We start from the raw sequence: 18092 nt of genomic DNA, 5'->3' as shown, positions 1-18092 counted from the left end.
GGATGCAACAAAAGCAATGCTATAAGAGGGAAATTGATAGCAATACAGGCCCACCTCAAAAAGAAGAAAACTCTCAAATAAGTAAACTACACCTAACAGAACTAGGAAAAGAACAAAGCCCAAAGTCAGCAGAAGGAGGGAAACAAAAATTAGAGCATAGGAGCTGGCCCTGTGGCCGAGTGGTTAAGTTTGCGTGCTCTGCTTCAGTGGCCCAGGGTTTCACCAGTTCAGACCCTGGGCACAGACATGGCACCGCTCATCAGGCCACGCTGAGATGGTGTCCCACACAGCACAACCAGAGGCACTCACAACTATAATATACAACTGTGTACTGGGGGGCTTTGCAGAGAAGAAAAAGAAAAAAGAAAAGATTGGCAACAGTTGTTACTCAGGTGCCAATCTTTACACAAAAAAATTCGAGCATAAATGAATGAAATAGAGACTTAAAAAGCAGTACAAAGGACCAACAAAACTAAGAGTTGGTTCTGTGAGAAGACGAACAAAACTGACAGACCCTTAGCCAGACTCACAAAGAAAAAAAAGAGAGAAGGCACAGAAGAATAAAACTAAAAATGAAAGAGTGGAAATTACAACAGATACCACAGAAATACAAAGGATCATAAGAGAACACTATGAAAAACTAAATACCAACAAAGTGGACAACCTAGAAGAAATGGATAAATTCTTAGATTCATACAACCTCCTACCACTGAATCAAGGAGAAATAGAGAATCTGAATAGACCAAGCACAAGTAAAGAGATTGAAACAGTCATCAAAAACCTCCCCAAAAACAAAAGTCCAGGACCAGATAGCTTCTCTGGAGAATTCTACCAAACATTCAAAGAAGATTTAATACCTATCCTTCTCAAACCATTCCAAAAAAGTGAAGAAGACAGAACACTTCCTAACTCATTTTATGAGGCCAACATCACCCTGATACCAAAACCAGACAAGGACCACACAAAAGAAGGAAAATTACAGGCCAATGTCGCTGATGAACACAGATGCAAAAATCCTCAACCAAATACTGGCAAATCGAATATAGCAACACATTAAAAAGATCTTACACCACAATCATGTATGATTTATATCAGGGACACTGGGATGGTTCAACATCTGCAAATCAATCAATGTGATACACCACATTAACAAAACAAGGAATAAAAATCACATGATCATCTCAATAGATGCAAAGAAAGCATTTGACAAGATCCAGTATCAATTTATGATAAAAACTCTCCATAAAATGGGTATAAAAGGAAAGTACTTCAACATAATAAAGGCCAAATACGACAAACCCACAGCCAACATTATGCTTAATGGTGAAAAACTGAAAGCCATCCCTCTGAGAATAGGAACAAGACAAGGTTGCCCACTCTCACCACACCCATTCACCATAGTATTGGAGGTTTTGGCCAGAGCAATTACGCAAGAAAAAGAAATAAAAGGAATCCAAATAGGCAATGAAGAAGTGAAACTCTGTTTGCAGATGAAACAATTATATATATAAAACCCTAAGGAATCCACCAGAAAGCTATTAGAAATAATCAACAACTACACCAAAGCCACAGGGTACAAAATCAACTTACAAAAATCAGTTCATTTCTATACACTAATAACAAACTAGCAGGAAGAGAAGGCAAGGATACAATCTAATTTACAATTGCAACAAACAGAACAAAATATCTACAAACAAATTCAACCGAGGAGGTGAAAGACCCATACACGGAAAACTACTAAGACATTGTTGAAAGAAATCACAGAAGACACAAAGAAATGGAAAGACATTCCATGCACATGGATTGGAAGAATAAACAGTTAAAATGTCCATATTACCTAAAGCAATCTACAGATTCAATGCAATCCCAATCAGAATCCCAATGACATTCTTCATGGAAATAGAAGAATCCTAAAATTTATATGGAATAACAAAAGACTCCAAATAGCCAAAGCAATCCTAAGAAAAAAGAACAAAGCTGGAGGCATCAAAATCCCTGACTTCAAAATATACTACAAAGCCATAGTAATCAAAACAGAATGGTACTGGCACAAAAACAGACACCACAGATCAATGGAACAGAATCAAAAACCCAGAAATAAAACCACACACCTATGGACAGCTAACCTTCAACAAAGGAGCCAAGAACATACAACGGAAAAAGGAAAGTGTTTTCAATAAATGGTGGTGGGAAAACTGGACAGCCACATGCAAAGGAATGAATGTAGACCATTATCTTACACCATACATAAAAATTAACTCACAACAGATTAAAGACTTGAATGTAAGACCTGAAGCCATAAAACTCCTAGAAGAAAATATAGGCAGTACACCCTTTGATATTGCTTTTAGCAGCATCTTTTCGAATACCATGTCTACTTAGGCAAGGGAAACAAAAGAAAAAATAAATGGGACTACACCAGACTAAAAACCTTCTGCAAGGCAAAGGAAATCATCAACAAAATGAAAAGACAACCCACCAACTGGGAGAAAATATTTACGAATCATATATCTGACAAGGGGTTAATTTCCAAAATATATAAAAAAACTCATATCACTCGACAACAAAAAGACAAACAAGATGATCAAAAAATGGGCAGACGCTATGAACATTTTTCCAAAGAAGATATACAGACGGCCAACAGGCACATGAAAAGATGTTCAATGTCACTAATTATTAGGGAAATGCATATCAAAACTACAAGGAGATATCACCTTGCACCCGTCAGAATGGCTATAATTAACAAGACGAGAAATAGTAAGTGTTGGGGAGGATGTGGAGAAAAGGGAACCCTCATACACAGCAGATGGGAATGCAACTGGTGCAGCCACTATGGAAAACAGTATGGAGATTTCTCAAAAAATTAAAAATAGAAATACTGTATGATCCAGCTATCCCACTACTGGGTATTTATGAGAAGAATATGAAATCAACAATACAAAGAGATTTAGGCACCCCTATGTTCACTGCAGCATTATTCATAATAGCCAAGATGTGGAAGCAACCCAAGTGCCCATCAACCAATGAATGGATAAAGAACATGTGGGGTGTGTGTATGTATACATATACACACACATACACAATGGAATACTACTCGGCCATAAGAAAAGACCAAATCGTCCCATTTGCAACAACGTGGATGACCTTGAGGGTATTATGTTAAGCGAAATAAGCCGGACAAAGAAAGACAAACACCGAACGATTTCACTCACATGGAAGATAAACTAACACATGGACAAAGAGAACAGTTCAGTAGTTACCAGAGGGGAAGGGGATTAGGTGGTGGGCAAAAAGGGTGAAGGGGCACATAAGTATGGTGACGGATCAAAACTAGCCTACTGCTGGTGAGCAGGATGCAGTCTACACTGAAGCTGATACATAATAATGTACACCTAAAATTACACAATGTTATAAACCAATATGACCTGAATAAAATTTTTAAAAATAAAATGAAAAATAGAAGTGGGGAGAGCAAAGGGACCTAAATGGAAAATAGGTTTCCACACTTCACCCAAAATAGTAAAACAAGACGTGTCAACCATTGTAAATCACATCTGTACACTGTAATACCCAGAGCAACCACTAAGAAAACTATACAAAGAGAGACACTCAAAACAATATAAATAAATCAAGACGGAATCCTAAAAAATAGTCAAGTAATCCATAGGAAGGCAAAAAAAAAAGAAACAGGAACAAGAAACAGAGAAAACAGAAAACAATAAAATGTCAGACTTAAGCCCTAACATAGCAACAATTACATTAAATGTAAATACCTAAACACACCAAGTAAGAGAGACTGGCAGAGCAGATAAAAAACTGACACAACTATATGCTGTTTACAAGAAACTCACTTGGAATTCAAGGACTTAGGCAGCTGAAAGTAAAGAAATAGAAAAGTCTATATCAGGCAAACACTTAAATTTTTTAAAAGGCAGGTATAGGGGCTGATCCCACAGCGTAGTGGTTAAGTTCGGTGCACTCCACTTCAGTGGCCTGGGTTCACGGGTTCAGATCCCAGGCACGGACATGTATCACCTGTCAGCCATGCTGTGGCAGCGATCCACACATAAAGTGGAAGAGGACTGGCATGGATGTTAGCTCAGGGCTAATCTTCCTCAGCAAAAAATACAAAAATAAAATAAATAAAAAGGCAGATACAGCTATATTAACATCTGATAAAGTAGAAGGAAAATTACTAGAGACAGAGGAACACTACATAATGGTAAAAGTGTCAGTCCACCAGGAAGACCTTACGATCCTAAATGTGTATGTGCCAAACTACTGAGCCTCAAAACACATGGAAAAAATGAACAGCGCTGCCAAGAGAAACAGACAAGTCTTCAGCACAGTCAGGGACTTTACCACCCCATGAGCAACTGACAGTACCGCCAGACAGAAAAGCAACAAGGCAAGAGATCTGAACCACTCAACCAACCAACAGAATCTGACTGACATGTACGGAACACTCCACCCCACAAAAGAATGCACATTTCTTCACATGCCCAGGGCACAGTCACCAAAATAGACCTCATCCTGGGCCACAAAACAAACGAACTTAAAAGAATAGAAATCATACAGAGTAACTGTATGTCATCTTACCATAAGAGAATCATATTAGAAATAATAACAAAAGAGGAAAATCTCAATACTTGGAAATTACACTTCTAAATAATTCATGGGTTAAAGAGAAAGTATCAAAAGAAATAAAGAAAAATACAAAGAACTTAATGAAAACGAAAATACAACACAACAACATATGTGGAATGCAGCGAAGGCAGTATTGAGTGGAAAATTTACAGTACTAAATGCTTATGCTAGACAAGAGGAAAGGTCTCAAATCAATAATCTAAGTTCCTACCTCAAGAAACCAGACAAAGAAGAGCAAAATAAACCCAAAGCAGGCAGAAGGAAGAGGCAGGTGCGGTCATAAAAGGGCAACAGAACAGAAAAGGTCCTTGCAGGATGGATTGTTTTATAGCCAGATGATACAATGTCAACATCCTGGTTGTGAAGTTGCCACTGGGGAAACCAGGTGAAGTGTGCCCAAGACCTCTCTGTATGATTTCTTACAACTGAATGTTAACATACAATTATCTGAAAATAAAAGTTCAATTTGTAAAAAAAATTGGCCAAAGATCTGAAAAGATATTTCATAGAAAAAAGATTCAAATGGCCAATAAGCATATAAAAAAATGCTCATCACCATTAGTCATCAGGAAAATGCAGACCAAAATGACAGTGAGATAGCACAATCCATCCACTTGAATGGCTAAAATTAAAAAGACTGACAACGCCACATGTTGGCAGGGATGCAGAGAAACTGGAACTCTCTCACTTTGCCGGTAGAAATAAAAAATGACACAGCCACTTTGGACAACAACTGGGCAGTCACACAGGTATGACCCAGTAATGCCATGCCCAGGTATTTACCCAGGCCGATGAAAACACATGTCCACACAGACTGGTACATGAATGTTCACAGCAGCTTTATTCCTGAGACACAAAAACTGGATGCAACTAAGTGTCCATCAACAAGTGAATGAATAAGGAAAATGTGGGCAGCCAAACAATGAAGATTACTACTACCACTCAGCAAAAAAGATCTACACACATGGGTGACTCTCAAAAACACCGTGCTGGGTGAAGAAGCCAAAGAGGATGTGAGGTATGATTAGAGAGCAATGAAACGCTAGAAACCCAACTAACCCACAGGGACAGGGGCAGGTCAGCGAAGCTCTGGCTGGGACTGACTGGAGGGGGCGCAAGGGAAGCCTTGGAGGTGATGAAATGTTTACCTTGATTGTGTCCTGCTCACAGGTGAGTAGACACTTGTTTAAACTCATCAAACTATACTCTTAAAATGTGTGCATTTTATTATATGTAAAGTACCTCAATAAAGCTGTTTTTCTCAAACGTCCAAAATAAAATTCTTCACATATATCCAACAATGGGTGTTAACCTACCCTACAGAGACTTCTCCAGAAAGCCAGGGTTCACCTACCTCCTCCCGCCTCAGAAGCCTTCAGCGGCTCCCCAATTCACACACAACAAAACTTCAACTGATCAAGAGCCATTGAGGGCATTCCAAGACCTGGCCCTAGGCATTCTTTCCAATCTAGATTGTTCCACCTCTGCTGCAGCTCAATTCACATTCCACCCCAACTAGAACACTAACTAGCCTTTCCGTCAGCATGAAGGACACCACAGCCCTCCTCCCCTCCTCATCCTGGTTTCTCTGTTTGTTCCCTTACCTTCACCTGGTTCTTACCCACCTAAGCCACAAACTCAGCTTCACTTTCTTGAACGGAACCTTCCAGATTCCCTCAGGGGAGTTTCTCTCCCTCTCTTACCTGTTCTGCCATAGCACCTGCTGCTCTCTCAGGCATCATCGGTCTTTGTGAGCGTGGCCGTGTCCGGCACTACGTGACCCCTGAGAAGCACATCGAGGACCCCACAGTCCACAACACGATCCTCTGTTGAACTGACAGAAGTTTAATTTTGACTGAGTTCGAAGTGGAGTCACCGGAGGACAGTGACTAAGGGATATTTAAGTGAACCAGTTAGCTTGAACAATAAGAAAAACAGGGCTAAGCGAGAGCTTAGGAAGGAAGTCAGAAATAGAAGTAATTCAAAGAGTGTCTTTCCATATGTGATAACAAAGCCATGAAAGAACAGCTCTATGGAATAAAGATTATAAATGTTCCCGCCAAGGGTACCGCAAGCTCAAGGTGGCCGTGCCTGCTGCCTCTTCCTCACGCTTGCCCAGCGCCCACCTCCCATCCCTGCCATCAATCAACCAGTCTCAGGGACTCTGCCTTCCTGGGACCCGTGGGCTCAATCTACCCTTCTCATTCTCACTGCAGACAAACTAGGCAAGGCCTTGGCACTTCAAGCCAAAATGACATCAGCTCTGCTACGGACTCAACGTATGTGTCCCCTCTCACCCCCAAGGTGAAGATATAAGGAGATGGGGCCTCTGGGAGGTGACTAGGTCATGAGGGTGGCGCCCTCATAAATGGAATTAGGGCCCATATAATGAGGCTCCACAGAGCTCCCTGGCCCTTCTGCCACGCGAGCACACAGCAAGAAGACAGCCACCTACGAACCAGGGAGCAGACCCTCACCAGACACCCGACCTGCGGACCAGCCTCCAGAGCTGTGAGAAATCAACGGCCGCTGTTGGTAAGCCGCCCAGCGTACGGTTTCTTGTTATAGCAGCCCAAATGGACTAAGACAAGCTCCCGGCTACTCCAGCTGACTAGAGCCTCTACCCGCTCCAACCTGCTAGAAGAATCTTGCCAGGCTACCTCTCTCGTCACACCACGCCCTACACAAAAACCTTCCCAGGCACACAGCATGAAAGAAATCCCCAGCCAGCTCGGAACACCACGAACAATCTGGCCCAGACTATTCCCCAAACTAATCACCTACTATTTCAGTCCACAAATCCTCTGTCACAACGAGGTTAATCGACTCAGTGCCCACAAACACTTCTTCCTTGCACGGAACCTGGCCAGATGCGCTCCCCTCTACTCTTGTGGGGCCTACCCAAACCTCACCCATCCATCAAAGCCTATCACCTCTGAAGCCTCCCAAGGGAGCCCTCTCACAGCCACCAATGCCCCCTGCGGCCCGTGCACTGTGGTCCCCACTCGCCCACCTGCCAGCTCCATATTCTGCCTCAAGACAGCTCTGGCACTGATGTCATGCTGCCATTTCTCAGTGCCTGCACTATTTCATTTTCCTTTGTATATGTCAGTAGTTCATGTGGATTCTAAGCAACTGAGGAGATGGCACCATATAACTTCCCCCCGTATTTCCTGTAGTGCAAAACACAATCATACACATGAGAGTTCTGGGATTATTACTGTACGAGTGAACGTAATATTGGCTCCATCCTGGTCACCTTCAGATTAGAAGAAAAATGACAGCAACCTGAGTTTTTCAAGAGTTCAACTAGGAAGTAAAAGAACACTGGCACATATAATGGTGATACAGCCACACAAAAATCAAACAGGAGAAGCCTACAAGCTACTATGAAGACAAAAGCAATCCAAAGAACAAAATACTAAGGGCCTTTGGAAGAAGATTTGCGTAAACTGAACATGCAGAAGCACAATAGTGGCCAACTCTTTCGAGAGTCACTCAAATTTAAAGGATTAGGACAGTCTGAACTTAAAGACGGATTGATATTCTTTGTTAATATTTAACTTGTGGCATCAGGACAGGAAAGAGAACATGTGCAAAATGGTGTATCTTCAGAAATACAAATGCACCCATGCATGGCCACCAGGACAGAATCACAAAGCACATCTTTCTAGTCCACCTGTTTCGAAGGCATTTCTAACTCTTTTTATCCATTTGACAAGTATTTGAGCACTGACTCTGTTCTGCACACATGGTAGTAAACAGGACAACCATGACCCCTGACCCCACAGACACCAGGCAGTTCTCAGTGCACCCAAGCAGAGAGAAGGTCATGTTACAAGACCAACCAGTGACCCCCACAGCATCCTGTACCACCTAGCAGGTGCACCTAGGGTGCTCTGTAACCTCCATCTCAGAAGCACCCAAATGCCTTACTAAGAACAGAAGACTATTATGAAATACTATTCAAATTCATAAACTAATAATCTGAGCAAATCACACAAAAAACTTGATGGGGGGCCAGCCCGGTGGCGCAGCAGTTAAGTGTGCACGTTCTGCTTCGGCAGCCTGGGGTTCGCCGGTTCGGATCCCAGGTGCAGACATGGCACTGCTTGGCAGCCATGCTGTGGTAGGTGTCCCACATATAAAGTGGAGGAAGATGGCACGGATGTTGGCTCAGCGCCAGTCTTCCTCAGCAAAAAGAGCAGGACTGGCAGCAGATGTTCACTCAGAGCTGATCTTCCTCAAAAACAAAAAAAAACTGATGGTATGCTTATGAACGAGGGCCTCCCCACCAAGCCTTGCACGGCGGCTGTTCCTGCTAGTCCAGGGACAAGAGCGACAGCTGGGTTTCACTTCCAGTCCTGGGACCTGAGAGGGGTTCCGAGCACTCGATTCATTTTAGCCGAACGTCACTATAACAAAGCAAGGTGGTCCCCCCCAGAGTTGACAATGAAGGGCTTTTGCTCCTCATATCAATTAAGCAACAGAGAATCCAAGCTATTCTTGTGGTCTAGATAATGAGACAGCTGGCAGCGGCTCAATTACAGATACCTCGTCAATGGCTGCACAGATTTTCCATCCTACAACATGGTTTCCTAATCAGTAGTTTAATTACTCTAACGAGAGACTGAGAGGACGAGCGGTAATCCCTCACTGGCAGTGGGCTCTGGACAGCCTCGTGCTCTCTCTCCATCCCAGTTTGCTGCTGGTAAAAGGAGAAGGTTGATCTTGGTGGCCCCTCGGGCCCCGCCCAGGTCAGGGAAGCTCAGCTCCATGGTGAGTCTCAACTTGGTTTCCAGGGCTCCTCAGAGGGTGACAATACCAGCACTGAGCTACATAGCAACACGCTTGCAAAGAGCTGAGTGGCTTCTCGTACTTTCCCTGGGTTGTCTGTTCAACATCGTCCTTGAGAGTTAGCAAAAGCTATTACTCCCCCACTGTCCCCTGAAACCAAGGCCTAGAAACCTTTAAGTTTCCTAAGCTTGGGGACTAAAACAAAAGCCAGGAATGCCACAGCCCCAGTCCAGAGCTCTATTCTGTAAAATAAATGGTACTTCAAGTCATTACTTTAAACTTTTTTACCAATTTATTACAACTTTCAATCAAAAGGACATCACAAAATATTCCAACTAAGCAGACTACACCTTCTCACAGACACTTTTAAATGAATAGCTTTCAACATGTCCAATATATTATTTCTAAAAAAATAATTAAAACACTGCCAATGAAACAAGAGTTACCCCAAAAAAGGAGGGGCAGAATCTAAAAATAAAAGCTCAAGACAGCCCACAGTTCTTGGCTGTGGCACCAGAGATGAAGAAGTTGGAGGAAACATTTCTGCATAACCATATGCCACCCCAAGGCCGGGCCAAGGGTGAGCTCTCGGAGCCTCCCCACTTACTACAAACAGCAGCCGGTGGCCCCAGGGACACACAGAGTCCCAAAAGGCAAACACAAACAAGAAGGCAGCCTCAGAGCCCCTCGCCTGAGTGTCTGCATGCTTTCAATTCCTACACAAAGAGGAAAGACTCCTTGGTTTCATTTAGCTCCTTAATGAACAACTGTAGAACGAGGAAAATATTTAGGCCACTTTCACCATCATACCCCTCAAACTGACTTACAATTAAAGTGTGCAGACTGAAAGAATCGTGTCTAATTAACTGAAAAGTAAGCTGGAGAGGCACATGGAGATGTCCAAAAGGAGAAACAAAGAACAGGTCCCTGGGTTAGGAAAAGAGGTGAAAAATGCATACTGTCCTAGGAAATCACTCCCCGCCCCGAGTCCTGGAAGACCAGAGCCCTCAGGCAGCATCGAGGCTCCCACAGGGCTGCAACCCCCATGCCAAGAGCATGCACGAAACCACTTCAGGTGAGCGGAGGTGAGGCTTCTTGGTCATCTGAATTGGGATCTCCTAAATACGTAAATTTAAAGCGAGATTTTCACCTAGAAAAAAACTACATCTGCTGCCCTTCTTGAACCACAGTATCGAACGGAACGGCCTTCTCATTCAGCAAAAATGAACGGACAGCAGACCTCCTAAAATCCATGTTCAATGAGCACACCTCAGCCAAGGGATCGTGACCAACGGGCGACACGCAAGCCAGTCTCAGATCCTCAGATGGCATCCAGCGTCCTTCAGCTCCTGCTCACGTTCTGTTCTAGAAACACCCACCTTTAATAATTCAAAACCCTAAAGCCTATTTTAATATCAGCTTTTGAATAAATTATCTGATGACAACAGGTATCAAGCAGTGCTCTGGTACTGGAAATAAAACTCGACTAATCCAATACCAACACTGAGAGGGCTGCACGTTTGTTTCCAGATAGCTGACAGATCCCACGCTGAATGCCAAAGTGAAAGGCAACAAGATAAAAATGCATTCACTTTGCTAAAGAAATTGGAAAGCAAATAACAAGAGGGTTTTTTAAAAGTATCTGCGTCTATATAGCATTCATTACTAGAGCCTTAACCATTTCCATACGCAAAATCTTAAAAAATACACACCAGAGTGAAACCTTGCACATGTGCCCCAGCAGCTGAGAACACACTGTGCTTAAGAGCACAGACCTGCAACCCAACCAGCGCCACGAACAGAGCACAGGCCTCTGGGGAAACACTACACAGCAGTGAAAAAGCAAGGAGAGGAGCTGGGACGAAGAGACTAGGAGGAACGCGGAATAAGGCAGTCTCGGGAGAAGACCACTATTAAAGGCGCAAAACACAGAAAACTAAACCATACAGCTCAGTGATGTAAACGTACGTGCTGAAATATAAAGAAAAGCAAACCAACCACCAACGCAAGACGTGAGGCGGCTGGACGGGGAGGCTGCCAGCTGAGGACCCCGGCCCACTGCCCTGCAAAGGCGACCGGTCCCAAGTTTTTCCTTAAACTGACTGCCACATACCTGAGCGGCTCCTCTGGTATGACTCTTCACACCTTACTCTAAAATTTTATATATGCTTTTGATCAATTCTGTATTTTCCCCAAAATCATGTAAATTCGTGTATGTGGCAATGCCTCCCTAGCATACTACAGGGAAATTGAATAAAGCTCGACAGAGTCATAAACACGGACTGTGAAACTGGTAACTGCAAAACAGGAAAACACTCCCCGTGCACACCGTGAAATCAACCTAAAACACGGGCTGCATTGAATCCCCGTGACCTGCAGAGCCTGTTCATCCTCATGACTAACTGAGTCCGGCCAGGACACAGGCCACCTCAACCGGGGCGAGCCCGTCGCCGGGAAACGCCTGCCCAGCGAGTTTTCAAAACTGGTCCACCCAACTCCTCCTTGAGAGGCTTCTCTCTCCACTTGAGTCCCCCTCTGGAAACAAAACTGTCCTCACCAGAATAAAGGCAATTTTTTTCAAACGCCTTAAACGAAGAGAAGACAGACTACCCAGGATTAACCCAATCTTGTACCTAAAACAAAGGCACCTGAAATCAATAAAGCAAGCCTCCGAGCCCAGCAATTATGAGAAGCACTTGGCCTGTAAAATTCCGAGAGCTGGAAACAGGAGAGTCTTAATCCACTAAGAATATCAGGGCCTAGCAAATCGGGCTCGCCGACAAGGTTACCCAGTTCTTCGAAGCAAATTCACCGGAGGGGAGGATGCTGATTAAGACGGTGCATTGAGCAGCAGCGTCTGGTCGGGGAACCGGCGCTCGGCGGGTGAGGATGGAGACCGGCCGGGCATCAGGGGTGGCACCCGGCCCCGCGCCCCGCCCGCGCCCGCGCTCCGGGGACGGTTCCGCCGGGCCGGCTCCGGCTGCACCTGCGGGAGGACCTCGCCGGCACGGGGGCACGCTGGGCACCGACCCCGCCACCTCGCTCGGTCGCACGCGGCCAGTCCACGCCGGAGGTGACCCCAGAGCGCCGCGCACCGCGCGGGACCCTGCGCGGCCGACAGCGCACAAAGGAGCCCCAGGTCCGCCCGCCTCCCGGCCTCCGGCTCCAGCTCCGGCCCCCGACCCCGCCAGCCCCCGCCCGGGCCCCCGCCCGCGTCCCCGCCCGCCCCCGCCCACCGATGCCGTAGGCCTTGGCGCAGATCCACTGCAGGTTGGCGGCGATCTTGGCGCGGGCCGGGTCGTAGCGGTCCAGCGGCACGATGTCCACGGCGCCGTCGGGCGCGGCCTCCATCCTCCGCCAGCCCTCCCCGGCCGCGCCGCCGCCCGCGTCCACCATCTGCACACAGAAAGGCCGCTGCAGCGCGGGCGGCACCGGCGAGGCCGCAACAAAGGCGCCGCCCCCGCCGCGCCGGGAGGGACCCGCGTGGGGCCGGCCCCGACCGCCGGCCGGAGCCCCCGCCCGCCCGGCCTCACCTCACAGCCGCCGCCGGCGCCGCCGCCGCGGGTGCTGCTGCCGCATGCTGCGGGGCCGGGCCGGGAGGCCGGGGCCCGGGGGCCGGGGGCGGCGAGGCGGGGGCGCGGGCCGGTCCGCGGGCCGGGGCGGGGGACGCGCGCGCGGGCCCGGGGGCGGCGGCGGTTGAGGAGGCGGCCAACCGGCGGGAGCGCGCGCACCGCCGAGGCCCTACGCAAGCGCACTGGGCGCGGCTCGCCTCCCCGTGCCGGCCCGCGCTCGCCCCGCCCCTTCCCGCAGGCGCAGTGGGCGCTGCCCGAGGCCCCGCCCCCGGCCCGCGCTCGCCCCGCCCTTTCCCGCAGGCGCAGTGGGCGCTGCCCGAGGGCCCGCCCCTTTCCGCGGGCGCCGGGCGCGGGGTCGCGCGGGCTGACGGCCCCCGGCGGGCTCCGCCGCAGCTCTTTGTCTGGGCCGCGCCTCCTCCTCCCTGGCACTGGGTCGCCCGGACGAGCGTCCCACAGCCGCCGCACGACGGGGCCGAGCCTCTCGCGGAGGCCCCCGCGCGGGCCGACTGCGACCTCGGGAAGGCGGCGGACGGGAGGGCTCGGAGCCCCGGGATGCAGCCCCGGATTCCCCCTCCTGGAGAGCAGTGCTGGGAGCCCGGGGATGCCCCCTCCCACAGTGGGGCTCAGAGGCCGGGGATCCCCCCCAGAGCAGCCCCGGGGATACTCCTCCACCTCCCGCAGCAGCTCTGGGGGCCCGGGGACGCCCCCTCCCACAGCGTCCCTCCGTGCCTAGAGACCCCCGCAAAGTAGCACTGGGGGGTTAGGGGTGCCTCCAACCACTGCGGGGCCAGGAGCCCGGGGACCCCACCCCGAGAGTAGCCTCAGCATCCCTTCCCCTCCCCCAGCACTGGCAGCCGGGGCGCACCCCTTCCCCTGCAGCCCCAGAGGCTGCGAGGAACACCTGTGCCTGGGCGCCCCAGCAGGCCGTAGCCATGGTGTCTGGGGCACGGTCCTGGGAAGGTGGGCTCTGGACACCTGAGACACACTGTACATTCTCACCCCCCAGCGCAGCCATAGGTATCAGCCTCAGGCACGTCCCCCAGAAGGGCCTGGCTTCTCCTGATAAAGTCAGCGTCCCAGGGCCTATGTTGGGCTAATAATTATAGTAACACCGTGAATCCTCAGCACGTGAAACCTCCTGCGTACGTGGTGCTCATCTGAGGACCTCACAGCCGGACTGAGAAAGGGCTGCTGGCTTCTGTGCTGTGCACTAGGGTCCAGAAACCCAAGGCCTTGAGGAGAGCAGGAAAAAACAGTTTCCTATGAGGAAAGTGTCCTGGGAGTGAAGGCCAGGATGGCTCCTAACCTCCACTTCACCCAGCCATCCTAAGCCAGAAATAAAACCCAGGTTGTAAGGTGATGCAAGCTCAGAGTGATGCGGGGTCGGTGAGCCAAGGAGTCGAAAGAAAGATTTCTTGGACTCTCAAGGTCTGGCAGTAGTGCTCTTTTATTTAGAGAATAGCATGGAATAGCATGGGGACAGGACCCATGGGCAGGCAGAGCTGCTGCGTGGGGACAGGACCCACGGGCAGTCAGAGATTCTGCTGCGACTGCTGGCATGGGGACAGGACCCACGGGCAGTCAGAGCTGCTGCATGGGGACAGGACCCATGGGCAGGCAGAGCTGCTGCGTGGGGACAGGACCCACGGGCAGTCAGAGATTCTGCTGCTACTGCTGGCATGGGGACAGGACCATGGGCAGTCAGAGCTGCTGCATGGGGACAGGGCCCACGGGCAGTCAGAGATTCTGCTGCTACTGCTGGCATGGGGACAGGACCCACGGGCAGGCAGAGCTGCTGCGTGGGGACAGGGCCCACGGGCAGGCAGAGCTGCTGCGTGGGGACAGGACCCACGGGCAGTCAGAGATTCTGCTGCGACTGCTGGCATGGGGACAGGACCCACGGGCAGGCAGAGCTGCTGCGTGGGGACAGGGCCCACGGGCAGGAGGAGCTGCTGCTGCTGCTGCTTCTGCTGCAAAGTTGGGTGGAGAGTAGGGCTAAATTTAAGGCATAGGTATGTGAGTTATCTCTTTACAAGACAAAAAAAGTTAAAATGGTACTAGTGCCGGCAGGGTCCGGCCATTGGGCGGTCCCACAATTTTTAGATAAGAATCAAACCGGATTGAGTAAATGGCAGAAGCCATCGCTTAAATATCATCTTCAGCTAAAGACAAAGGAGGATTTGGGGGTGGGGGGGGTCAGTTACATGAGGTTGCCAGACAGTAAACAACTTAAGTTCTTGCCTTCCCCATTAAGAGTTTTCAGAGATAAGGCCATCCCCCCTTCCTTCACAAATGCAAATATCTCTCATCAAAGAGCAAGCAAATTCCAGTCCTCGGAGCCTGCTTCTCCTCTGCAGTTTTAAAATTAACTAGCCTAAAATCCTCATCAAGAGGACCCAGCCAGTCATTCAACAAACGCTTATTCTTGTGCAGGCATGAGCCTCCCTCTGGCTCACAGCAGAGAACAAAACACAGTCCCCACCCGCCCACCCGCCTTCAGGGAGCTGAAGTCTAGTGAGGAGGGAACGTGACTCCATGTGTGGAATGGGAGGCAGTGAGCAGCGCTGGGGGAGCAGTCAGGGAAAACTAAGGGGGCGTCTGAGCAAAGATCTGCAGGGAGCAAGGGGCAAGCGAGAGCGTGTCTGGGGAAGCGTGTTCTGGGCAGGGGTGCAGCAGGCACAGAACCCCTGAGACAGGAGTGCCTGGTGCACAAGAGCCGCGAGGCCGCTGCATGCAGAACCCAGGACAGAGAGACACTGGGAGGAAAGTCGGGGGAGGGGAGGGGAGTGGCAGAGCTTGCACAGTAAGAACTTTGGCCTCCTCTCTGAGCGAGATGGGAAGCCATAGAGGGACTTTGAGCACATGCAGGAAGGAAGGGTCAGAGGACTGACCCTTTAGAAGGAACACTCTGGTTCCCGGGTGCAGAATATTAGGTAGGAAGGAAGCAGGGAGACCATCCTCTGATAGGTGGGATGTGGGGTGCTCAAGAAAGAAAAGGGTCGATCAAGGGCGACTCCAAGGGGTTTTAGTATTGATCTTGGTATCCTGCAACCTTGCAGGACCCGTTTATTAGTTCTAACAGTCTTTTAGTGGGTTTTCTATATATAAGATCATGACATCTGTGACTAGAGACAGTTGTGCCTCTTCCTTGTCTGGCTGGATGCCTTTTATTTCTCCATTACAATGTAGAATAGAAGAGCAGAGCAGACATCCTTGCCTTGTTTCTGCTCTTAGGAGAAAAGCATCCAGTCTTGCACCACTAAGTATGATGTTATTTAATTTTTTTTTTTGAGGAAGATTAGCCCTGAGCTAACATCTGCTGCCAATCCTCTTCTTTTTTGCTGAGGAAGACTGGCCCTGAGCTCACATCCATGCCCATCTTCCTCTACTTTATATGTGGGATGCCTAACACAGCATGGCTTGCCAAGCGGTGCCATGTCTGCACCCAGGGTCCAAACCGGTGAACCCCGGGCCACCGAAGCAGAACGTGCGCACTTAACCACTGCACCACGGGGCCGGCCCCTAAGTATGATGTTAAATGTGGATTTTTCATATTTATGAGGCTGAGGAAGTTCCCTCTATTCCTATGTCATTGAGTGTTTTTATCATGAAAGGGTGTTGGATTTTGTCAGACTTTTTTTGTGTGACTTTTTGTGACTATTGAGATGATCATGTGGGGTATTTTTACTCGTTCTGTTACTCTGGTGTATCACATTGATTGATTTTTGGATATTGAACCAGCTTTGCTTTCCTGGGATAAATCCCACTTGATCATAGCGTATAATTTGTTTTTCAAGTTTGGCAAGTCATTTTTTTTTTTTAGCTGTATTGAGATATAATTGACATAACATCGTGTAAGTTTCAGCTGTACGACGTGATGATTTGGTATATGTATAGGTATATATTGTGAAACGGTTACCACAATAAGTTTAGTTAACACATCCATCACCTCACCTCGTTACCTTTGTGTGTGTGTGTGTGTGTGTGTTTGTGTTGAGAACATTTGAGATCTACTCTCTTAGAAATGTTCAAGTATACGATACAGTATTGTTAACTCTAGTCACCATGCTATATATTACACCCCCAAAACATAGCCATCTTGTAACTATAAGTTTGTACCTTTTGACCAAAATCTCCCCATTCCCCCCACCCAGCACCTGCCAACCACCAATCTACTCTTTGTTTCTATGTTTGGTTTTTTAGATTCCACATATAAATGAGTTCATATAGTATTTGTCTTTCTCTGATTTATTTAACTTAGCATAATGCCCTCAAAGTTCATTCATGTTGTCACAAATGGCAAGATTTCTTTCTTCTTTATGGCTGTACTCATATATTTCATTGTATATATAGACCACATTTCCTTTATCCATTCATCCATCGAGGGACACAGGTTGCTCCCATGTCTTAGCTATCGTAGGTAAGGCTGCAATGAACATGGGGCGCAGGTATCTTTTTGAGTCAGTGTTTTCGTTTCCTTTGGATAAATACCCAGAAGTGGAATTGCTGGATCATATGGTAGTTCTTTTATTTATTTATTTATTTTTTTGAGGAAGACTAGCCCTGAGCTAACATCTGCTGCCAATCCTCCTCTTTTTGCTGAGGAAGACTGGCCCTGAGCTAACATCCGTGCCCGTCTTCCTCTATTTTATGTGGGATGCCTGCCAGAGCATGGCTTGACAGGCCGGTGTAGGTCTATACCCGGTATCTGAACTGGCGAACCCCGCCGCCAAAGCGGAACGTGTAAACTTAACCACTGCGCCACCGGGCTGGCCCCGACATGGTAGTTCTATTTTTAATTTTTTGGAGAACCTCCATACTGTTTTCCAAAGTGGGTATCCCAACTTCCATTCCCACCAGCAGCACATGAGGGTTTCCTTTGCTCCACATCTTCACCAATACTTGTCATCTCTTGCTTTTTGACAATAGCCATTCCAACAGGTGTGAGGTGACAGCTTGTTGCAGTTTGATTTCGTTTCTCTGATGATTGTGATGTTGAGCACCTGTACATGTGCCTGTTGGCCATCTCGATGTCTTCTTTGGGAAAACGTCTATTCAGATCCTGTGTGCATCTTT

The 18092-nt window shown here is 48.0% G+C and overlaps 1 protein-coding gene across 18 annotated transcripts in view; it reads right to left on the bottom strand.

Annotated features, from left to right (window-relative positions):
* CAMSAP1 (calmodulin regulated spectrin associated protein 1) overlaps positions 1 to 13167 on the bottom strand; it is a 68524-nt gene extending 55357 nt beyond the window's left edge. For 4 of the 18 annotated variants that reach the window (XM_070595883.1, XM_070595886.1, XM_070595888.1 and 1 more), the window contains exons 1-2: positions 12978 to 13106; positions 12681 to 12840 (exon numbers count right to left, since the gene is read on the bottom strand). In XM_070595883.1, the coding sequence (XP_070451984.1) occupies positions 12681 to 12840 (160 nt within the window). In that variant the 5' untranslated portion in view covers positions 12978 to 13106. Of the gene's footprint in view, positions 1 to 12233; positions 12603 to 12680; positions 12957 to 12977 lie in introns of those variants that run through there. The other 14 variants (XM_070595884.1, XM_070595887.1, XM_070595890.1 and 11 more) reach the window with 11 other exon arrangements.
* Positions 13168 to 18092: the final 4925 nt, after the last annotated feature.

The sequence above is a fragment of the Equus przewalskii genome, chromosome 26 (genome assembly GCF_037783145.1).
Source record: "Equus przewalskii isolate Varuska chromosome 26, EquPr2, whole genome shotgun sequence".
NCBI lineage: Eukaryota > Metazoa > Chordata > Mammalia > Perissodactyla > Equidae > Equus > Equus przewalskii.
This window is presented reverse-complemented; position numbering and strand designations above follow the sequence as displayed.